At 42.3% G+C, this 24,988-nt stretch overlaps 1 protein-coding gene across 2 annotated transcripts in view; it reads right to left on the minus strand.

Annotated features, from left to right (window-relative positions):
* armc9 (armadillo repeat containing 9) overlaps positions 1-24,988 on the minus strand; it is a 64,819-nt gene that overhangs the window by 38,488 nt on the left and 1,343 nt on the right. For both annotated transcript variants that reach the window (XM_080770365.1, XM_080770364.1), the window contains exons 3-13: positions 24,314-24,439; positions 23,485-23,655; positions 20,475-20,630; positions 19,379-19,471; positions 17,224-17,248; positions 16,812-16,969; positions 16,022-16,120; positions 11,244-11,279; positions 5,907-5,941; positions 5,119-5,227; positions 3,524-3,616 (exon numbers count right to left, since the gene is read on the minus strand). In XM_080770365.1, the coding sequence (XP_080626491.1) occupies positions 3,524-3,616; positions 5,119-5,227; positions 5,907-5,941; positions 11,244-11,279; positions 16,022-16,120; positions 16,812-16,969; positions 17,224-17,248; positions 19,379-19,471; positions 20,475-20,630; positions 23,485-23,655; positions 24,314-24,439 (1,101 nt within the window). The remainder of the gene's footprint in view (positions 1-3,523; positions 3,617-5,118; positions 5,228-5,906; positions 5,942-11,243; positions 11,280-16,021; positions 16,121-16,811; positions 16,970-17,223; positions 17,249-19,378; positions 19,472-20,474; positions 20,631-23,484; positions 23,656-24,313; positions 24,440-24,988) is intronic.

Genomic DNA, 24,988 nt, shown 5'->3' on the forward strand with positions numbered 1-24,988 from the left:
CACAACACACAACATTCAGGCTTCAGTGCATTGAGGTGTTTTCTGCCAGCACAGGGAGGGACACAACACACAACATTCAGGCTTCAGTGCATTGAGCTCGCCTAGATTAACCCATTTCGACGATTCTACAAAGAAGAAAGAACGGGCGCGTGACAATTTCACGGGACCGCGTAAATATGCTTGCCCCTCAAATTCTCTGCGAGTACAGAAAAGAAAACGCAGGTCTCATTGAAAATTAACTAAACAATTAACTACTAAACCGGGCCTGTGCCACCGTACCCCCACACGTTTAGTTTTGACGATGACAACAGGCGACAACGTCTGCTGTCTGGAAGAAAGCACCTAAATCCAAAATGTTGATTTTTTTTTCAGCAAATTAAAACAAACAAAAAAAAACCATCCAGCTCAAGTGGAGTTAGGTTTTTGTCAAAGCACTTTTTGAGTGTTTGTGCCCCTCACTTCACACGGGTGTGATTTTTAACCAACAGGTTCAATTATCTTTATTCACACGGCTGCCATCTTGCCAGCAAGGTGATACCTAGGTGACACTTCCCATAGACAGCGCATTCATCCAAACAGAAACGTCCCCTCTAATTATATTAAACAACATCAAAATCACCAACATTGCAGCTGTAGGGAAAGCTTGAATTATCCTCTTTCAATCTGTGAAGTGTTTGTTTCATAAAAATCCACCGTAGACATTTTATGAGCTACTTGTTTGGATGAATGGGCTGTCTATGGGAAGTGTCACCTAGGTATCACCTTGCTGGCAAGATGGCAGCCGTGTGAATATCATCAATAGCATTGATTTATGGAAGAAAATAAATCACACTTGTGTGAAGTGAGAGGTGCCCTACATCACAGTGATGACGTCTGATGTCAACAACATGATGTCCAATCATATGAGCACATTCCGTGCTCAGACAGACAGACAGACAGACAGACAGACAGACAGAGCTTTTCTTTTTTTTCTCAAGCTTAAGTCAATACTTGATCTGACCACGCACAAGGACACTCAACTCGTGGCGGTCAAACATTTCCTTAAGAAAAAAATCACTTATGGAGCCAGCCACAAAACCGACACACCACAAAGGTGTCAATATACAGTAGGGCCACATGACACAGGCGGGGTCAAGTCCTGCCCAAAAAAACATAAAGCCAGTTTATGTTTGAGGTTTGATGACAAAGTAATGTACGCCCCGGTGCTATTGTCAGGCAGCATAAAGCCGTGTAAACTGTAAGGTTGACTTCAGGCGTCCCGCGGGGACTCACCGCACAGTGGATCGCGGCTTCGCAGACAAAAGGGTGGAGGGGGAGAGGTGAGGGACATTTACACTTGTGATTGTGGAGAGAAAAAAAAAGGCAAGCTCTTCTTAGACACATTATGGCCCGGGGCTATAGGTTAGATGAATGGGAGTTGTTGGTGTGGCTCAGCTGCACGAAGCAGGGGGGGGGGGAAGAAACCCCAAACAAAACTAATAAAACAAAACACAATAAAGACAAGAGTTAAAGGTAAAGGTAGTCTTTCTTCGGGCCTCTTGACGATCTTCTTGAGCAGGTGGAAAACGTTGGATCATGATATGAGGAATGTGGCGTGGTTACCCAGGCACTAAAGAACTGTGCTTAACAGACGACGTCACACTGATAAGAAACAGCATGCACGCGCATACCGGCAGCAGAAGAACCCTGCCTCTCAAAAGATGCAATGGAAAAGTTCTGACTGCACTCACATGTAAAAAATGCCCCATCAAAACATTGTCCTCAAAACCACACCTCCAGTCGCTGTCATAACAACAGGCAGCAGAGCCTGTTTGTCCATGGCTGCACCGTCGCGCACCTGCAGCCCATCAAGTTTAATTTATGCTTCGTCCCACGATGGTGTCGTGCCATGCAGACCTCTACGCTCACAATAGTCACATCCGCGATTCCGCGATGCGATGTGAGCTTGCATATCAGCTGTTCTCTGTGCGCAACACTGTTGCGGATCTGTTGGGAATTGATTACATGAAACTTAGGTTGAGGTCATTTCAGAAGAAACGGTTCCATTATGGGGCGGTGATTAGGGAGTTGACCTCCGATGGGTTCCTAGGCCTCCATCTAGTGCAAAAGCAATTGAGGAGGGAGACCACTGTAACAATGCAAACGAACATATTTTCACTACTTTTTGCTTAGCCAAAGGAACAAACAATTGGCTACTTGGCAACACATTTCGAGTACAAGAACTCTTCCACAGGCAGCAATGGTAAGCGTGTGAATTCCTGTCAAATATAGGTTTACTAGGCCCTAGGGAGCTTTCTGGGGGAAATTATGGGCAATACTGGCAGCAATGGTACAGTAAGCGTGTGAATTCATGTCAAATATAGGTTTCCTAGGCCCTAGGGAGCTTTCTGTTGTCAGTTATTCAATTCATCTCAGGAGTCAGTCAAAATAATGTGGGAATGACACTCCACACAGCTGATTCAAATGAATGACCAACGCTTATTATCAAGTGATGACTTAACAAGCACCATCTAATCCCCATGCAGAGATTCGGGTGTCACAGAAGCCGGAATGTTCCCTTTTTAATCAATGAAGGGTGGCTCCACTGCCTACGATGCGTTGTGTTGCGCTGCGTTCGGTGACTGCTTTAAAACTGCCCCGGTTCGGTTTTTGACCCGCGTCACACACGTCCAGACGGTCCAGTGGAGCCCCGCCGTTAGACTGCTGCTGTCGAGTGTCAAGATCCGAGCATTGATCATTAATTTGAATCAGCCGTGTGGAGGGAGATCTTGTAGTAGACAGTAGACAGACTTAACCCATTCTGACCTCAGATCAGATTCATACGAGGTTTCCACTGGACACACACTGGTCTGATGAACCCATTCTGACCTGAGATCAGATTCTAAAAATGTCAGTCGATTTTTCAAAAATAGCAGACCTACAAGCTCGTAGCGCGCCACTCGGTGGCGCGCTATGAGCTTGTAGATCTGCTATTTTTCAATAGCTAAAGCATAACATGATGCTAACACCAAAATGCGTTCCCGTTCAGAATGGGTTAATATGCCCCCTTTTTGATATATCTCAGGCCGTGTTCTCATATTGTTATTGACTGACAGACACAGATCACTCATCATGGAACACCGATCTACACACATACATAATATAATATCTCTGCTGTCGGGAAGAAACCACATAACAGGAAATGACAAATGTGCATTTTTCAGGAAATGAAGAAATCCTTATATATTTTTTAAACAAAGCAATACTGCAGTGTGCCTCATCAAAGTTGGTGTTGTGACTCACTTTTTATATTGTCAATTTATTGCATGAGAGAGGGCGAGGTGGTGGAGTTAGCTGCTTTAGCAGACAGTTTGAGGGTCCAATTAATTTAAAAGGTTTTGTTTTTCCAACTCATAATCGCTTTTCACTACTTTTCATTGGTTCAATATTTTTTTTAACCAACACACAGACGTAAAGGGTGCTCAATAGCATTGCTTTATGGAGAAGGAGTTAATGTAGTGAAATGAGGTGGTGATGACCACACCTGTTTGGTGCTGTAGCGGTCCAGCAGGTCGTTACTGATGTACGCCTGGAGCACCGTGTCTCTCTGCTCCCCCTGGTGCGAGCGGGTTAACCTCTAGAAAGGACAGACACAGATGTTCATGGAGGCTCCAAAGACTTGAGCTTCATTCAGCTTTAACACTTTCACTTCAATGCATGTAAACAAGGGTCAGTTCGGAGCAAGCATTCCCAATCGGACAAAACATGTTTTCGAATGTTGTTTGACCTGTGTGTCAAAGAGCAGACTTGTCAAGTTGGAGGTTGAGAGTTGGCATAATTGTACACAATATATAGGTATGACCGAGGGGTCTTCTGTATTCTAAAGCGGACAAAATTCTGGCATAATTACACTCTATGTCTGATTACAATTTAAGCAGTAAGATGCTTATCGAGTGGGACTGCAAGACTTCAAAGAGTAAATGTCATGGACCCTATAGGCCTATACGACAGGGGCTTTGCAGTCAAGTAAGTGCCGAGAAAACAATCAAGTGCTACAAAGTAACTAGGTAAATACAGTAGGAAACCTATAGCATCTGTCTAAACAACATATCTAAATAACATACTTAGCATCTGTGGACACTGGACACGCAAATATCTCATAACAGATGTTATCCCCGTTTGGAACCTCACCCTCCGCTATTGGCTTCCAGAAGAGTTTCCGTGTCAGGATATATCCCTCTATACTAGGTTCCACTTCCAGAAGAGTTTCCGTGTCAGGATATATCCCTGCATACTAGGTTGAAATGGGATGAAATGGGTCCTTTCCTGAGAGCTACGGATGATAGAATTTGGAGTGGAAAGTAAAACATTTGGAGCGGGGTGAAACAACCGCTTAAATAGCTTATTTAGTCAGCCTGTGTCCAGTCAACCCTCGTCCGCGTCATGCGTATTAGCCTACTAACTACCATAAGATTGCATTGGGAAAACATGGTACTGGCTGACTTCATGAGCTTTGTATAAGTGGCTGTTTCATCCGTTCCAAATGTTTTACTTTACACTCCAAATTCTATCATCCGTTAACCTCGCCTCACCAGGCTTTCCACCGCCTCGGAGGAAAGCCTGGTCTCTGTTTCAAAAGTCCGTATGATCCCGCCTGGGGCCGGATAATGTGGTTACGTCATGTTGTAGTATTGTTTTGTAGTCGGAACAGGCGGCGACAACTTCCTTTTCCCTCTCAATAAAAGCTCTCGCTTACGAGAGCTTTTATTGCTTTTAGTTGTAGGCAAACCATTGCCTACAACATGACGTAAGCATATCATCCGGCTCCAGCCCGGATCATATACCGTGATGAAATGGTGCCCAGGCTAATCATCCGTAGCTCTCAGGAAATACCTTTACTTTTTGGATACGATACTGCGAAAAGGGTGTTTCTCCACTGCTCTTGGAGGGCTCAGCCCATTTCGACCTATGCAGGGATATCCTGACATGGAAACCCTTCTCAGCGCTAATAGTGGAGTGTGAGGTTCCAAGCTGGGCTAGATACTGTAGATGTGTGAGCAAGTAACCAACTGTACAGTACATCTGCATAGGATAACCGACATATCGTCTCTGCATCGTGATCTGCAGCCGTACACTCACCCAGCGCAGGGCCTGAAGCAGCAGGCACCGGAGTCTGTCAGTACCTCCTAGAAGGTCCTTCCTCAGCATGTCATATTCCAGAGAGGGCAGCAGAGGCACCTCTTTGGTTCTAGACAAGAAAATAGCATTTGATCAACACTTTAAGTTAATATAGAGAATGATACTGCAGTTTTAATTTCGTTGATTAAAACTACGACGAAAAATGGGTGTCGACTCATCGAGTCGACCTTTTTTCACTGACAAACAAAATAAAATAGAAATATAAAACATGCTATGATGACAACAACTATGATTAAATATACTGACAATTTTGTCAACAAATGTTGACCCAAAATGTTAGGGCAGGACTAGTGACTAGCCGATCTACAAATATGTCTAGTACAAATATGGCATTACGATGCTATTAAGGCCTGCCAAAATACATTCAACAAATACAGTCAACTAAATCTTAATCAACTAAAACTAGACTAAAATAATTGGATGACTAAAATATGACTAGACTACTAAATGGAATGTTATTCTCAAAAGACTATGACTAAAGTAACCAAAATCTAAATTAGCTGCAGATCGTTAAAGTTGATGAGGAAGTGCCCCATTGAACACAACAGGATTTCCCCACCGAGTGGCTAAGGGAGTTGGCCGAGAACACAGCAGGTGCTTGCTTGTTATGCACTCTGCAGCCATTCTGTGAATTGCCCGAGGGCTGATATGGCTTATCACCCTCTCAATACTCCCATGTATAACTCCATGGGTTTCTATAAGTATGGCAGCTTAAGATGAAGACTTACTGTGGTGCGATGGCTGCTCGAAGCATTGAGGAGGCCTAGGCAGTGACAGAGAGAGAGACATACAGAGAGATAAAGAGAGACATAGAAGAGGTTGAATACGCCTCATTTATTACTAACTCGCAGTCGGACTTTGCTGTCGGACAGAAACCAGCTATGCGCAAAATAAATACTTTTCAGGGATAAAAAAAAAAATTGTTAAAGTTGGTATGGACATTGACGGATACTTGTGTCCTTATTTTATTATCATTTACCCAAATACAGTCAAGTGTAGTTAGGTCTTTGACCATTAATGTGGAGATGGGTATTTTTTCCGTCTGACTTCATCATTCTAATCAAAGGGGAACAGACCCCCTAACCTTGGAGTTAGGTGGTTTGAACCGACAGTTTGAGGATCCAATAGAGTTATGAGGTTTAGTCAGAAGCATTTTAATACTTTTCTTTGGTTTATTTTTTTAAACGTGAAAAATGTTGTCTGATTTCTGCCCGACAGTGATGATATTTACTACCGGTATTTCATTAGATAAACGGGTGTGGATTCATGCATCCCACATCCACATTCCTTCATGCTTACTGCCTTGGATCAAGACGGGCATCGGTCATAACGATGTGTCTTGTATCAAGGCTAAATACTTACCATAGTATAGAATCATGTTAGTTTCTGTGCTAGAAGGTTTTTTTTAGGAGTCTTCCTGTGAGTGAGTGCATCATGCGTGATCTACTGCAACATGCCCGCTGAATCCCTGAGTGTAATCTATGCCATTTAGAAATATCTCACCATGCAGAATGAGTGACAAGGACACCGACCCAATAGGATGAGAGAAGGAGGCGAGAACGTGGGGGTTAGTGAGTTGAGGCATCTCTCATTCCTTTTTTTGGTGGTCACTTCTCCCTATGGGCTATAATCATAGCATTGGGGAATTCCAACGGAAGTGATTCTTACGTATGGAAAAAGGGGACTTTTTTTTGTTTGGGCCCTGAAATGTAACCTGTAGACTGAAAGGTTTCATGACCTTTTCCCTGAGGAAGTAAAAGGTCTCAGGCGTACTGTGCCTCCCTGAAGCATGTTTCACTTTGTGACATTTGACCAGTGAGAGGGACCCGAGCCACGCAGGTGAGGTAGTACACTGCTACACCGTGCCCTGGACTCATAGGTCACAGTGTGATGTGACAGGTCACACAGGCGTGTCCTGAAAGAAACCTGTTTTCAGGTCTTCACCTCCTGTAGCTGTAAAAAGTACTCATACTGGCATTATATTTCCCCACAGAGAACTTTAGTTACTCAAGCAGCTTGGGTTCGAAGGCCAGCCCAGGACATGTTTGCAATCCCCCCCCCCTCCCTCCCCTCTACTTACTCCCCACTGTAGTCAAATACAATTTACTCATTCAGCCGTACATACAATGGGCGGGGAACTCAATAAACGTGCTCGTGTAGTGTTCATATAATTGTACTGATGTTAACTAGCAGTACAATACAATATGCATGAAGCATGTGGTGAGTAAGTAGGCACCCATTGTTGGGTTGCCATTGTTGTTTAAATGGATGGCAGAGCTGTGAAAGTTTTGGTTTCTCCCTCTAGCTAAGTAAACATAGAGAGATAGTGATAAATAGAAAAACAAATGAGTGAGATAGCTTTTTTTTTAGGAGGAGGAGATGGTGTTGGTGGTGGGGGGGTTATAATTGCACCTCAATTATGGTGTTATGTTGCGATACGGGGAACAATCAGTCTTTATGCCAGTACAAACCTGATCCTGAATTCTGAGAAGTTGTTTATAAGGGTTTATAAGGTTATGGAGTTGAGTAGAGGGGAGACAGATCTCTAATGCTATAAAGTAGACTATGTGGGTTTGTTTGTGGTCATGGGGCCTCCTGCTATGCTGCATTTGCTCATCTGCTTGTTCTAGACCAGGGGTCTTCAACAGGGGGTCCAGGACCTCTAGGGGGTCCTCAGACTTACTACAGGATAGGAACCTTTTTTTATTTTTTACATTATCCACTTGAACCCTAGAAGTATTCTTATTCTGAGAAGAACTATTTTCGGCAAAGAGGTTTGGTGTAGAGGAGGGGGGAAAAAATCACACTTGGCTGCCACATGATGTCAAGAGTGGGCGCCTGTTTTTATGGGAGGAGCTTGCTGATTTTTGGGGGTGCATGAAAACATAGCTGAGCAGCCATCTCTCCTGTCCGACTGGGTTGAGAAACTGCACAGCCAACGGGGAATGTCACTTGGCCAAGGGAAATATCAAGCCTCATTTACACAGTGTAAGACAACCCTTGTGGGCCAGATTCTTCTGGCTCATCATTGGAGTAATTGGGAATGTCTGTCACGCTTGTATCGAGTATGAATGCCCAGAACTCTGAGCTACGAAGCATGGCTTACAGTATCTTACACAGTGAAAATTAGGCTCTAGGCGGGTCTACTCTGTTACTGTAGGCAGTTGACTCTCAAATAGCGTAATCATAATCATAGTAAACTAGACCAGCGATGATTGGGAGTACCTGCCCTATTCCACAAACACTAGTTACTGTGGCCAGTGGGTGTCAGGTTTGACCCTAACCCCAAATCAAGAAGTGCACAATTAGTTGGGACTTTCACCAGCAACAACAACAACATTGAGAACCATGCTGGCATCAATGATTAATTATTAACCAACTTGAATATTGTCAGCTCGGCTGACACACCCACGGCACGCGGACTGCATTCCTGCATCGCCTTTACCCAAAGCAATTAGATTCACCCGCTTTACAAACATTCACACTGACAGTGGAGGCAGCCCCATGCAAGGAACCACCATCACTCTATCCCCTGACCCACTGCTGCCACACTTTTGGAATACCACATCTATGGTGAGCATTTGAGCTCACAATACACTGTGCTGAAGGGAGATTTTCTCTGCAGCATAGGCTACTTGTGTACTAGTAGCTTAAGCTTTTACATGAACAGAGGAGTGTAAAAAGTGTAAAAAGCGAAAGCCACAAAAAAAAGTCCAACACAGATTATGCATTATCCAAACAATGTCATGATGCTGCCGGCACAATGTTCACACCTGTTTTCCACTAAAACTAAGGCTGCAATGTTGTAGGTCCCAAGCAGGCAAAATTACCAAACAAGATTCCTGACACTCAGAATCCAGTGCACGTTCACACACATTTCCTACAAATCATGTCTATCTGGGGGGCGGGCTTTAGCAACCTGCTTTGAACACAGGTAAATACTATTCTAAATATTAGTAAAGACCTCTGACATCTGTCACTTTGACTAGTGAGCTGCTCTGTCATTTTGAGCAGTTTGAAAAATGCTTAAACCTTCTAAAGTTTTCTCCTGGGATCTTTGAAATGAATGTTCTACACACAATCTATGGACCATTATCTGAAATCCCAGTTGAAGAGAAGTTTGCACATGAAAATTTGTACAAAAGATATAGCTGCATTAAGCAGCGATAACAGGCACTTTGAACAAGCATAACTCATGCTGTCTGTCTGTTACCGCTGGGTGGACCTAAAGTGTTGTCCTGTCTGACCATCGGTCAGCGCTGCACTCGTGCCCCCCAAAACGTCCTGGCCACATGACAGGACGTACCGGGCATATTCCCGGTGGGCCGCGAACCATAGGGGGCCGCCATGATAAAAAAGGCAGGCAGGCCAATAGGCGGCAGGCCACCAGGAAAGGTCCGGGCGTGTTGCCATTCTGCCAGTGCCATCATGATAATTTCACTGTACCTGTATCAGTGAGTGAAAAAGAAACCCTCTACAAAAGGGTTGTGTAGTTAGTTGTCTGTTGGTTTGTATCATTTATGTTGTTCTGTAAAAGTGGTGGTATTATTAGGGCTTGTTTGTGTGTGGTGCCTCGACGGAGCGGGCGGTAGAGTTTCTGCTATCTGCGCGCTGGTTGTGGTGGGCCGGTCTGGGCCAAATTCATGCGAAAATGACTTTTTGTCCAAGCCCCACCTACCCCTGGCCTAAAGATTTTAAATTCCCCACTAGCAGCCCCTAGAGGCCGCGTGCTCACAAATACTTACCATAGTATAGAATCATGTTAGTTTCTGTACTAGAAGGTTTTTTTTTAGGAGTCTTCCTGTGAGTATGAGTGCATCATGCGTGATCTACTGCAACATGCCCGCTGAATCCCTTGAGTGTAATCTATGCCATTTAGCAATATCGCACCATGCAGAATGAGTGACAAGGACACCGACCAATTGGATGAGAGAAGGAGGTGAGAGAGAGAAGGTGGGGGTTAGTGAGTTGAGCCATCTCAGTCCTTCTTCTGTTCTTTTTTTGCCACCTGACCAGACTCAACGAATTGACCAACATTGTCACCCTGTGCTCTCAGTAGTGTGGGAGAAGTCACAGAATAAATGAACAATTACAAATCATTCTCACTGATCACTATTGGATTTCAACCGAATTATTCAAGTGAAATAAAAAAAGTAAAGCTAAAATCAGTGGGGTTCATCCTGCAACATATCTGTGTGCGAGGTTGACATTTTGGTCTGAGGGGAATTAAGGCCAATTACGAAGTCACTCAAATAATTGTCGGCCCAGATTCGATTCTGAGACAGTATAAATGCACATTTTGGCTAAAGGACATGGTGCCACAGTAAAGGCCATGGGGGTCAGCAAAGTCTCAATCGAACCAGTCACTTCCTGAGATCTCTCTCTGCCAGGTAGGTGGAAACAGGCTTCAAATTCAGGATCAGCGAAAGTAGCAGATCTGTTGCTTTGTGCCACGTTTCGAGCTTTGCAGATCTGCTACTTCTGATGCTTTTTGTGTGATGCTGTATTGTAGTATGATCAAGAAGGACATTAATTTACATGGGGGGGAAAAACAATATCATTAACATATAATGTTAATGATATTGTGTCGTTGCAAGTGTCAGACGAACATTGCTCCCCTTTCCATCAGTGGAACTAAAATGTCCAGGTAACCATCACCAGACCTAAATGACCAGGTAACCATTACCAGACCTAACGGGTGGATGGGTAGTGGGGTGACAATGAGGTCGGCGCTCGGGGAGCAGGGCACGTTTTAATGTCAGCGACATTCTCAGAGGTAAGCCCTTTCTTTGTTGGAAGAAGCGGCTGGGATAATAGGGCCCATTCTTGCAACGAACAAGGGGCATACATTGCATTAAACTAGGGCAATCTAAAGTCTCCAACTCTAGGGAAATGGAGCAGAATGTAGGGCAAGTAGCACAAAGGCAGATGAAGAAAGATATAGGAGTGGTAAAGAACCAAGAGACTGAGGAGAAAGAGATAAAGAGAACGGCGGGAAAATGAGGCAAGACAACTAGCAGTTTGGGTGGGGTTAGTATGTAAAGATGAAATTCTATAAAACTTACATAGCCGTCATCATAGGGACTCATAGAGTAATATCCCTTTATGGGCAGAGCATCACATGCATACACACACGTGCGGACACACACACACACACGTGCGGCCACACACACACACACGTGCGGCCACACACACACATGTGCGGCGCCCCACACACACACACACACACACACACACACACACACACACACACACACACACACACACACACACACACACACACACACAGAAAGGAGTTTTTGAGTTATAATGGCATACTATACAGTGAGAGAGACAGATGCAATTACAGCTGATTTTGAAAGTCAAAGGCTTTAGACATAGTGAAGATGATTCATACGGTCTTAAAGCTATACACAATGTAACTATTGGTAGAGTATGTTAATACACTGGTTCCCAAACTGTGGTGCGTGGTGCACCCCTTGTGGTGCGCGGGCGCGACATGAACAGGCTAATGGTGGTGCTATGGTTTTATTTTAAATATATTAACATATTATGCCAATATATGGCAAGTATATGCAGAATATAGCCTATATGCTGCATACATATATGCCATATTCAGGTTCATATATGTGCATATATATGGATAAGTAGGAAATGTACTAGTGTACACAGTAGTATATAGCTTATGAAATGTATATTTCCATGTGCGTCAGCTAGGTCAGGAGGTAACAGGGGGTGCATGGCCAACAGGTTTGGGAACCGCTGTGTTAACACAATATAACTAACACAGCTGCGGGGTGGTAGTATTTGGTCGGGTAGGAGGACCAAAACAGTTTTGATACTGCCTGTATAATATGGTCAAAGTTCAATTTCTCCCCTGAGCAAGCAGGCATGCTCAATTGGCGCAGTGGTAAAAACTTCCTGGGTTCAAATCCCAGGTAGACCTGAAAGTTACAGAGTGCAGCCGTAAGTTCTGATTCCGGAGAATTAGCAGAATTGCTCGGGTGCATATTCTTATTCATAGATAGTCCTATTCTATAGGGCATATAGAGCGCCACAGGCCCGCCCCCTTTCAGAAAAACGAGTGGCCCAGGAAATGAAACCCCCAATGCATTCTTCCATCGGCACTTCTAATATAATTTATTTAAAGACGGTTACGCCGCGGACAAAGCCAATTCGGATCGTGACGAATCATGACAATGAACATAATGTTTTGGGCCGATCAAATCATTAGAAAGAAGAAAAGAAAGTCAGTTTTGTTTTTCGTCTTATAAATTATTTGATCGGCCCAAAACATTGTGTTCATTATCATGATTCGTCACGATCCGAGTTGGCTTTGTCCGCGGCGTAACCGTCTTTAAATAAATTATATTAGAAGTGCCGATGGAAGAATGCATTGGGGTTTCATTTCCTGGGCCACTCGTTTTTCTGAAAGGGGGCGGGCCTGCGGCGCTCTATAGCAGTGGTGGCCATTTTCTGGTTCCATCGATTCAGACTACATTAATTTATTTCCTAAGCCTAGAATCAAGCCAATCAAAGGTTTTATGGTCATGACTCATGATTCATCAGGATCCTGGATGGCTTGATTCTAGGCTTAAAATAATTGATATAAAAAATCAATATTTTTGTAAATCAATATTGGAAAAATGTATGGGGTCTGGATGGATCGATGGAACCCACTGCTACTGTACGCCCTATTCCATCAGACAGCGGCAACAGTGACTATCTCATAACTCCACGGTGAATGAAAGAGTGGTTTCCTGACCTGGTGCTAGTATACGCTTCGTAAAACGCCTTTGGGCCTAAAAGCACAGTTTGTGCTGACTCACTCACGACTCGAGTGAATTCTAAGAAACTCTCAGATGACAATACTTTCTATTGAGCCTGTTGCACTTTGTTACGTAAAACCAGGATGCAGAATGCACGTGGCTTGACAAGCACTGTCTGGCTTGATTTATCTGTCATGTCCGATTCATCTGATCATCTCAACTCAAAACTAAAGGAGAGCCACTCAATAATGTTCTTTTGTCAATAGGACAATCGTCCGCTTGCGTAGGTGTTGACGGAAGGCATATTACACATTATAGCCTACGCCGTTGCTTGACTGTGCAGAATTATCCGTATACACACAGTGTAGGCTGGCTGACGGTAACTGGAGAACTTGATGCGGTTTAGTGCATTTTAGTTTTACTTCACCTTTATTTAAATTGCATTAGAGAGAGAGAGAGAGAGAGAGAGAGAGAGAGTTGTTTAGAGTTTACACTAGAATGAAGTAGGAATGCTAAAGTTTAAACACCAAAGTACCGAAACAATGTAATTAATTAGTAAACAATATCCTGAAATATCATTGGTATTTACATGCTCTCCTTTTTATCATTATCTAGCTGACCATTTAATTGCACAAAATAATTTGATCACTTTGGAAATGAACAACAACATCTGTGGGTTTGACATACTATACTGATTCTTCTCGATAGTATCGGTCATGTAACTAACTACTGATAGTAGTATATCCATGACAGATGTATGGTCATGTAACTGTAATAGTATTATATCCATGACAGATGTATGGTCATGTAACTGTAATAGTATTATATCCATGACAGATGTATGGTCATGTAACTGGTAATAGTATTATATCCATGACAGATGTATGGTCATGTAACTGCTGATAGCATTATATCCATGACAGATGTATGGTCATGTAACTGGTAATAGTATTATATCCATGACAGATGCATGGTCATGTAACTGGTGATAGTATTATATCCATGACAGATGCATGGTCATGTAACTGTAATAGTATTATATCCATGACAGATGTATGGTCATGTAACTGTAATAGTATTATATCCATGACAGATGCATGGTCATGTAACTGTAATAGTATTATATCCATGACAGATGTACGGTCATGTAACTGTAATAGTATTATATCCATGACAGATGTATGGTCATGTAACTGTAATAGTATTATATCCATGACAGATGTATGGTCATGTAACTGTAATAGTATTATATCCATGACAGATGTATGGTCATGTAACTGTAATAGTATTATATCCATGACAGATGTATGGTCATGTAACTGGTGATAGTATTATATCCATGACAGATGCATGGTCATGTAACTGTAATAGTATTATATCCATGACAGATGTATGGTCATGTAACTGTAATAGTATTTATATCCATGACAGATGTATGGTCATGTAACTGTAATAGTATTATATCCATGACAGATGTATGGTCATGTAACTGTAATAGTATTATATCCATGACAGATGTATGGTCATGTAACTGTAATAGTATTATATCCATGACAGATGTATGGTCATGTAACTGGTAATAGTATTATATCCATGACAGATGTATGGTCATGTAACTGTAATAGTATTATATCCATGACAGATGTATGGTCATGTAACTGTAATAGTATTATATCCATGACAGATGTATGGTCATGTAACTGTAATAGTATTATATCCATGACAGATGTATGGTCATGTAACTGTAATTGTATTATATCCATGACAGATGTATGGTCATGTAACTGGTGATAGTATTATATCCATGACAGATGTACGGTCATGTAACTGTAATAGTATTATATCCATGACAGATGTATGGTCATGTAACTGGTGATAGTATTATATCCATGACAGATGTATGGTCATGTAACTGGTAATAGTATTATATCCATGACAGATGTATGGTCATGTAACTGTAATAGTATTATATCCATGACAGATGTATGGTCATGTAACTGTAATAGTATTATATCCATGACAGATGTATGGTCATGTAACTGGTGATGGTATTATATCCATGACAGATGTATGGTCATGTAACTGTAATAGTATTATATCCATGACAGATGTACGGTCATGTAACTGGTGATGGTATTATATCCATGACAGATGTATGGTCATGTAACTGTAATAGTATTATATCCATGACAGATGTACGGTCATGTAACTGGTGATGGTATTATATCCATGACAGATGTATGGTCATGTAACTGTAATAGTATTATATCCATGACAGATGTACGGTCATGTAACTGGTGATAGATTTAGGGATGCACTGATATATCATCGGCCACATATCGGTATGTGCCGATATTTGCCGTTATCTGTCAATATCGGCAAATAAAACTGACATCAACCGATGTTTATCTGCTGTTGATAAGCATACTGTCCATTTTGCATTATGGTTATCTGCAGCCTACCAAGCTGTAGATTCTGAACAGTTATTTCTTGTATCGAAGATGTATTTGTTTTCCTGGCACAAAAGGGGGAAATAAAAGCAACAAAAACAAACGTAATAAACATATCGTTATATCAGTATCAGCTAAATTGTTATTTTTTAAACAATTGAATTATCATATCGGTGCATCCCTTCTATCTGACTAAAGGTTCATCAGGCCTTTAAACAGTGAATACAACTAATTGAGGATCTTTTAAAATGCATGAATAACTTAATTTTCCACTTCCACTTTCACCTAAATACCTCGGCTGCCTATTTTAGTGTTTTTTCTTTCGTGCGGAAACAGTTGCTTCATCATATAAGACAATCCACCCCGAGTGAGGCAATTGATCCTGACATCACTAATAAAAGTGAGGATGTGCCGAGGAGACGTACTTCATTTCACATACGGTTGTTTTGCAGGAACACCTTGACCTGAATGCCTGTAGGAATTAAGTGTTGTTGTCCTCTTGTGTAGTGTGAAAATGAGAGATAGATGGAAGGGAGGGGGAGAGAGAGGAGAGAAGAGAAGAGGAGAGAGAGAGAGAGAGAGAGAGGAGAAGAGAGAGAGAGAGAGAGGTAGGTTCTCACTCACGGTGCCAGGCCTGGTGAAGTCGACACTCTGTGACGCACTCTGCCTCATCTGGCCGCTGAACAGGCGAACGCACACACTCTGCAGGTACTCCAGGGAGATCTGCGAAAAACACGCCAGGCCTCTTGAGATTTCGTGTTGCCGTGTGTGGAGGCAGAGAAGGCAGGCGGGCTGCTGTGTTTGTCTGTGTTTAACCCATTCTGACCGGGCACCCATTTCGGTGTCAGCATGTTATGTTATGCTTTAGCTATTGAAAAATAGCAGATCTACAAGCTCATAGCGCGCCACCGAGTGGCGCGCTACGAGCTTGTAGGTCTGCTATTTTTGAAAAATCGAAGAACGACTGATTTTTTTTTAATCTGATCTCAGGTCAGAATGGGTTGATCAGACCCAGTGTGTGTCCAGTGGAAACCTCGTATGAATCTGATCTCAGGTCAGAATGGGTTAATATAAAGGACTCATTTGGTCGTGTGAGACGAGGTTCATCGTCATTTCTCTGTGTCTGTGTAGTCGCCCAAGTTGTGTGAGAGTGTGCATGCAGGCACGTTGTAATGTGTTGGGAACACAAGTCGAAGGCTACTGTAGCAGCACAGGTTCAACAGTCCAGGTAATTGACAGACCACAGATATAAATGGTAAATGGTGCATTTAGCACCGGACAGCGACGAAATGCAGACTGACTGTTACAACGTGCACATGATGAGCATGTCTGTGTGTGTGTGTGTGTGTGTGTGTGCACTGTGCAGTGCACCTATTATGGGTGGCGAGTTAGTGTGCCCAGGCTGCGGCCCTACCGTCTTCCCGCTGACGGTGGCCTCCAGCGAGTCCACCAGCTCGGCCGCCACTCCTATCAGGTTGTGGTAGTCGGCCTTGATGGCGTTGAACCGCCTCAGGTAGCTGGCGGCTCGCCGCTCTGACTCCACGAGCTGCAGCTGCAGCTGCTGCATGGCCTCTGTGTCGGAGACGTACAACACAGTATACGCACGTTGATAAAAGGGAAATGAAATGCGCTCACATCATTTATTCATTTTGCCCAGTTTCATTAATTTGCGGTGCTCTGTTAGCTGCCTATTGGACATGCACATGTCCACAAACGAGTCAATGCAAAAAGACGAAGAGAAGTGCAACATGGTGTCTTTTCACAGTATTTCATACAAACCACAGATATATACAGTATATATATTATATTCATGACAGATACAGTACCTTTGGTAGTCCTCCCACCATCTTTCTATTCACAGTGTGGTTAAGGAAATACACACCAAATAAAAGGTTTAACACACAATGGCCGCTCATCACAATAAATTGTTGATATTGTAGGCACGATATGGTGTACTCATTCAAAACAATTTCCAATAAGTGAACAGATTCAATTTCAGCATTCTGCCAAATGATCCTCGCCACACACAGGACACACCTTGAATGATTCAGCACTACATTATTATAACCAATAACTAACCATTTCTTTGGCAGAGATTATAATATAATATTACTGTAATGTTAATCTGCCAGAGCGGGATAGAATTTTACAACGCGAGGAAGCTGATCCACTGTAACAATTGTCTACTGAGGTAATCTTTTTCTCACTTGACCTTAAAACCCAACGTGAGTTCAGGTGAGTTGCGGTGAGTCATACCGAGATCGGATGCTGCCGCAATCGAACGTATTGTAGCTCGGGATAGAATTTTACAACGCGAGGAAGCTGATCCACGGTAACAATTGTCTACAGGTAATCCCTATCTTTTTCTCACATGACCTTAAAACCCAACGTGACTTCAGGTCGCAGTGAGTCATGCCGAGATCGGATGCTGCCACAATCGAACGTATTGTCTGTAGCTCATTCTTAAACAAACAAACAATGAGGAGCAATCTGAGAGGGTGGTCCTGGATTACGAAATGTCCAGTTTTGAGTGACCTGTTGAATGTCCTTAGTTGCCTGGAAAAAGGTTTGGATTATTATATTTTTTTGGCATCTTCCATCCATACTTAACTTTAAAAGACACATTTTATTCGGTTCGGCTGGATGAGGACACACCGGCCAGCGAGGACCAGTCAGATATGTGTCCGCTGTGCGAAGCTCATTTCCCGGCCACAAACATATTCATGTAAAGGACCTCCAATATTTACAAGCGACTTCGGCACTAATGAATTTACTTTTATAGAGACGAACTAAGGTCGGGTCAGGGACCCATCCATAACCGACTTTATGTCGGCACTAAAAATCGGCCCTTGGACGTGCTTCTCAGCCAGGAGAAGGAGGCGGTGGCAGCCAGTCTGTACTTGAAGTAACGTGGCTCGTTCGCCTCTTCACTGGATGATTTATTATTTAGAAAGTCTTTCTCTGCCTGCGGGGGGCTCAAAAACTTGTACTTAATGTGAAGGCTGTTGTTTTGTGAGGCGACTCTGCGGAGTGTCAAGAGTCTCAGAGTGAGTTTTGACCGCTGGCCATTTGGCAGGATCACACGCACAGACACACACACACACACACACACAGCGCCATGGGGCACAATTCAGCGCTAATGTGAAAAGTTGATCTGTGCGCTTTGTTTGCAGCTCAGTGTTTGACAGAGGTACTGCTACTGATATTACACCCCTGGTGAATAAAAGGAAACCTCGAAGAAAAAAAGACCAAATTACCAAACATTTCAAACATTACCCCAACATGTCTAGACCGCCTTATTACACTGTGCCAATTTGTAATCTTGTTCTATTAGGGTTGACTGAACACACACACACACACACACTCGCTCTTCAAGCTCCCTGCTTTTAAACGCACACAGCTGCAGAGGGGAGCTGCCCAGTAGTACCACTGTTCCACTGTGGAGGTTCAGAGGGGAGCTGCCCAGTAGTACCACTGTTCCACTGTGGAGGTTCAGAGGGGAGCTGCCCAGTAGTACCACTGTTCCACTGTGGAGGTTCAAGGCACTCCACCGAGTGCCTTGCTAAAGTGCACTTCCATGGAAACCACTTGTGCGGTACTCATTTCGCTGCCGTCGGGGAGAAACCTCTCATCTCCGTATTTTAACTTTATGCGTAAATTAACGCCCTATACGTGATCATACTACAGGGTCACACAAAAACATCAAAAGCAGCAGATCCACAAGCTCGAAACGCGGTGCGAAGAGACGCTTTTGAGCTTATAGATCTACTACTTTTGATGCTTTTTTAATTGGAATCCTGAAAGGTAACAGGTTTGGGTATATGAGGTTTCCAGTTTCCACTCTGAGACAATTTACTCTTTACCAGAACAACCCCCCCTCCAGGGACACAAGTCCTTCCTCGTCTCTCACATTTCTTTTGGTACTGCCGTCGTCATTTTCCCAAACATGACAGCCTTTGGCCACAGCGGACAAAAGGATACATATAAACTAAGCAGCCGTGGAGTGTTGGACGCCTTCAGTGTCGCCGAGAGAAACGGCTCCAGCCTCCCCCTTAATTGTGGTATCCAGGCATCCTAAACAAACATGACTTATTAGTAAAAGGGCTCTTGAATAAATACAGCTGTGTACATTCAGGGTGGTGGGTGGGGAGGATAATAGCCATGGAATACTGACTGTTGTTGAAATTTTTTACATCTGTGTTTTGTTATGTAAAAGAACAATATTCTGTTCCGCTCACGTGAGCTGTGCCGTGGTTACAGTGTTCTTCTGTGTATTGCCTTGTCTGTGGTGTTCATGGCATACATGTATTCATGTGATAACATGTTATGCTCTGTTGATGAGTTGAATACATAAGACCACAATGGTAACAAGTTATCCTTTTATCCCAATTTTGTTACTGTACTTCTACTACTTCAGTGTCTTCAGTTTACATTTTTGCGTAATAAAGTATTCCAAATCAATCAATTTAGTTGTAAAGGTAACTACTACTACTACTACAACTAACTTGTATTGCAACTACTGCTGTCTGCTGCTATTGTGACTGGTACTAATTGTTGCTGGAGCTTCCGCTATACAAACAACAATGCCCGCTACTCCTCCTATGTGTGGTACTAGTACTACTTCTATTCTTACCACGAGCAGTATAACCCATTCTGACCTGAGATCAGATTCATACGAGGTTTCCACTGGGGACACACTGGTCTGATTAACCCATTCTGACCTGAGATCAGATTCTAAAAATGTCAGTCGTTCTTCGATTTTTCAAAAATAGCAGACCTACAAGCTCGTAGCGCGCCACTCGGTGGCGCGCTATGAGCTTGTAGATCTGCTATTTTTAAAATAGCTAAAGCATAACATGATGCTAACACTGAAATGGGTTCCCGTTCAGAATGGGATAAACTGCTGCCAAAAAGATCCAGTCTATAGGGGCTCACTCTACCCAAGGGAAAGCTACGGCACTGAGCGGCAACAACACACTCGGGGCATATCAAGCTACTCTGAAGGAATGTGCCCGGGCGGAGAGGAAATGTAAATGTGCCCGGGCGGAGGAGAGGAAATGTAAATGTGCCAGGGCACCTGGAAGAGCTCCCTGAAGGAGGGGTGGATGGTGGGGTTTGGGACGAACGGCAGGGCGTAGTAAGGCAGGAACTCGGTGGTTTGACTCAGCGCTGCCCCACACGTCTCCAGGTACTGCCTGAAGCGGGGTATCCGCTCCTCGAACGCAGCCTGGTCCTGGGGAGAGAGAGACACAGAGAGAGAGAGAGAGAGAGAGAGAGAGATAGAGAGAGCTGATATGATCTAAAAAAAAAACAAGCACCCGGAACGATCCTGGGTCACGGAATATTTTTTATGGGTCACGACTGGAATAAACAAAAAAATCCCATTTTTCTTTTCCTACTTTTCAAAGTATTTAATACATTTCAAAACAAACAAGCAAACAAATCTAAGAAATCCCATGAATAAAAAATGAATTAAAAAAAAACCTGGAAGGTTTGGGATGCACTGTTCTAGCCTAAAGATGCAAGACACAAGGGTCAGGACAAGAAGTGATTATCAAGAAGAGAGCTATGACAGTTTTTAACCACGTAAGACCTAGTTTATATACTTTCTGGATAATTATGGACAATGTTGCATATTTCCACCTATAATGGCATAGTAGATTCACAAGGATCCTGGATGGATTGATTCTAGGGTTAAAATAATTTATGTAAATAATTTTGTAAATCTCTATGGGGAAAAATGAACGGATGATTTTTCAGTGGAACCCGGAAACCCACAGCCACTGCTATGCCCTATTCATAATGTTCCCATTTCCAATGCCCAAAACACAATTAAATTAATCGTTAATCGCAATCATTCGTTTGAGGGTACTAATAAAGTCCACACGAATTATCCATAATGTATAAATGATGGATAAGGGGTCAGGACAACAAGGCCTTTTCGTGGCGGGGTCAGATTAAAGGACTTAAGGCGAGACACCCCAGGTGAATAGGGAAAAAAAGTTAAATAATAGCTATCACAATGAAACTTCTCCAGTTGATTACTTATATTAAAACTAAGATTTTTTGTATTACAAGTTTTCTGAAATTATATGTTTAAATATGCAAATTAGGCATTATATGCGCTAATTTGCATACATTTCGGGACGATAAATCTGAAGATCGGATAAAGCCAGGTTCAAAATGATCATTTCATTTTGTTGACACATTAGAGACAAAGAAAATTACACATGGGATTTTTGATATCTCTAATTATCACTCCACAAATCAGAAAATAGTGTCAACAGGCATAAAAAACCCAATTTTCGGCATTTTTTTTGTATAAAATGTGATGTAAATCAGGCTGTGAATGATATATCAACAAATCCATGTGTAAATGTCTGCGGAATATAGTTATGAATAAGACTGGAAAGTTTGGTGTATGTGAGTTCAACTGAAGTGGAAATTCTTTGTCCCAAGTATGAGGAAAACTCATTTTGAGAAAACGGCCTTTAAAGATTTGTATTGTAAAATTCCAAAACGTTTTATTTGAAGCCAAAGACAAAATATCTCATCCAAACCTTGGCAACAACATATAATGGCATATATCATTGGAAAGGTCTGGACCTCAAGCTGACTGTGGTCTGATCCAAATATGGTCACTTCCTTTGTACCAACAACCAATCATGAAAATAGAGATGGTGGCTTTTCACCCCGAAAAACGAGCTGTCATTGGCTAAAATAAACTATCCAACTAAACATCTAAATCTGTATTTTTTATGTGTATTTTGCTTTAGTTTGAAAGAAAACATGTTTAGGAAGCAAAATAGCAAAAAAAAAAAAAAAAGAAAAATCATGATTTCACCTGGGGTGTCTCACCTTAAGCTGTTATTCGTCTATAGTTAACCGTCAACTTATAATCGCGACAGCCCTACAAATAGCACACCTCCACTTTATCTAAGCACTTCGTCAAATCAAACTGCTCAATGGAGTACAGTATTGCTGATAAATGGATGCTCCCATAGTGCAACGCGGACATCTAGTGGCCAAGGATGATTTGAAATGCTTGTCTGACGTTATCGGGACATGCATAGTTTGCATACTTTATGTCTAGATTGAGCGGACATATTTTGATACCGAGTCAATGCACACGCATTATTTAGTTTACAAAAAGTATGCACGCCGAATGCATGTGTAATAATGTGCTATGAAATATAATATAAGAATGCATTATCTGTGTTAGGAGATTGTTATGAGACTACACTGACTGGACAGGCAGTATTCAACCACTTACAAGTTTGAACTGATACACGTATTAGTGTATAATATTATATTCCGATTATACTGATTCCAAAATTGGAATGCACTCGATAGATGCTTATAATAAGGTTGTGATGGCTTACAGTAGTGCTTCGCATAGTGTTGAGCTGTGATTTAACGATTTAATTGTATTTTTGTCATTGAACACTGTCTGCAACTTATGAAAACAAATTATATTTAATTCTTGCCCTGATGAAGACTGGTTAGGTCGAAACATGTTGGCAGTTGCCTTTTTAATTTAATAAAGGCTATCCTCCTCATTTTAACCTTGAGTACCCGGATCGTTTCTTTTTTCTTTATGCCTTGATCCCGTTTGATCCATGTGACTGAGAACCTTTTTTATCATCATCACATGTTTATATCTCCATCGAGCACCTGGTTAGTTTTTATTTTTTCAAATTGTATTTCTGTTTTTCCTTTTAGGCTTGGAAGTCGCACGTGGCAAATATGACAATGCAAAGAAATTTGTGACATACCAGTATCTAATGGAAAAAAAGGAAAAGAGTGGAAATAGCAGAGCTTGTATTGCCATTTCCACTATTTTTGAAAATATTCATATTTTCAACATGGAAACATTTTATGACGATTAAAACAATATTGTGATTATTGTAATAATATTGTACACCAGTTTGTACACACACATTTTAGCCCGTGACCCAAAACAGAAATCAGACATTCACCCAGGACCCACACTAGTGAAAATAGCCGATCTACAAGCTCACAACGCGACGCTTCGCACCGCGTTGTGAGCTACAGGTGGCTCCTCAGTATAAACACAGTGTACATACAGGTCTTCCGAGGTGGCTCCTCAGGGGGTAGATGGCAAAATGGATCTGGAGGTAGAACTCGAGCCTCTGGGCCTGGGTGTCCATCTCCCTGAGGTCGGCGGGGACGTTCTCTGTCCACAGCTCAAAGAACACCTGGTGGTCTCCGTCTTCGAAGGAGCTGAGGAGGTCTCTCTGCAGCGGTGGCAAGTCAACGGGAGCAGGTTGGTTAGCCCAATTACACCTAAGTTCGATTCTACAAATGTCTTCTAAATCATGACAGTTTTCAGAAAAAACCTATGTTTCTATGTCAGTGGTTCGCAAACTATTTCATGTCAAGGACACTCAATTACAATTTAGGTGAAAGCTGGTATCACATGTAAACGAGGAAATAAAACAGTGTATAGGCACAGACAGGATTAAAACACATATCTATTGAAAAATACGGACTAACACAGTGCACACACGGTCCTAATGTCGAGTTAACATTCATTTCCGTGACATTTTATGTTTTCTTATGCATTGGGGATAGTATGGGATTTTAATAAACAGCTTTATTGTCACATCACATGTTTACAGAAGTAAAAATGTTATTGTTGGATAAGTTGGTCCATAGTTTTATGATGTGGTACCATAGGAGAGATAACAGGCAAACGTTGATAAAAATAATTATTTTACATAATTGTGTAGACTTCTTGTCATGCACATTTGTAATGTAACTGTACATGTTCTCATGTAGCATGGGGACCACCTGAACCCCCCTCAAGGACCACTGGTGGTCCCCAGTCCACTGGTTGAGAACCACTGGGTTATTAGGATAATATTAGGACTAGGACAAAAGTAGGATTTTTACCTGAACGATTTTATTCTTGGCGTCTTTAAGTGTGTTTCCTTGAGGCTTGGACACAAGCTTGCCTTTGTTTTTGCATTCCTTGTCAAAGCTGTAGACTGTGTCCTCAAATTTCTCATACTTTAGGTACTGGTGGGAAAAAAGAAGAAGAAGGAAAAAAAAGATGGGTACAGAACAAACAAAAAAGGAGTATGTTGCGCACCTGTCACCTGATGAAGGCCTACTATCTGTGTTTTAAAATAAATGAAACACTGTGGAGCTGAGCCTGTGGGAGGACTTTTCAATTAAAGAACAAACAAATAGTACAATTCAAATAGAGCGCACAGACACCTTTAGAGATACAGTGGAACTTCAACATTTTAAATATATTGTGAATGTAAATGGTGCATTTATCTAGCGCTTATATCCAAAGCGCTTTACACAGATTGCACATTGCATTCACCTATTCAAGTGGTTGATGTAAAAATAGTCCCTAATCACACATGGGTTTGGCAGTAGTAACTGAGGACCCCTTAGGCTAGGGCACTGTTTCCTTGGCAGTAGTAACTGAGGACCCCTTAGGCTAGGGCACTGTTTCCTTGGCAGTAGTAACTCTGAGGACCCCCTAGGTTAGGGCACTGTTTCCTTGGCTGTAGTAACTCTGAGGACCCCCTATAGGCTAGGGCACTGTTTCCTTGG

This window comes from Protomyctophum bolini (genome assembly GCF_963924005.1).
Source record: "Protomyctophum bolini genome assembly, chromosome: 8".
In the NCBI taxonomy this organism is placed as follows: Eukaryota; Metazoa; Chordata; class Actinopteri; order Myctophiformes; family Myctophidae; genus Protomyctophum; species Protomyctophum bolini.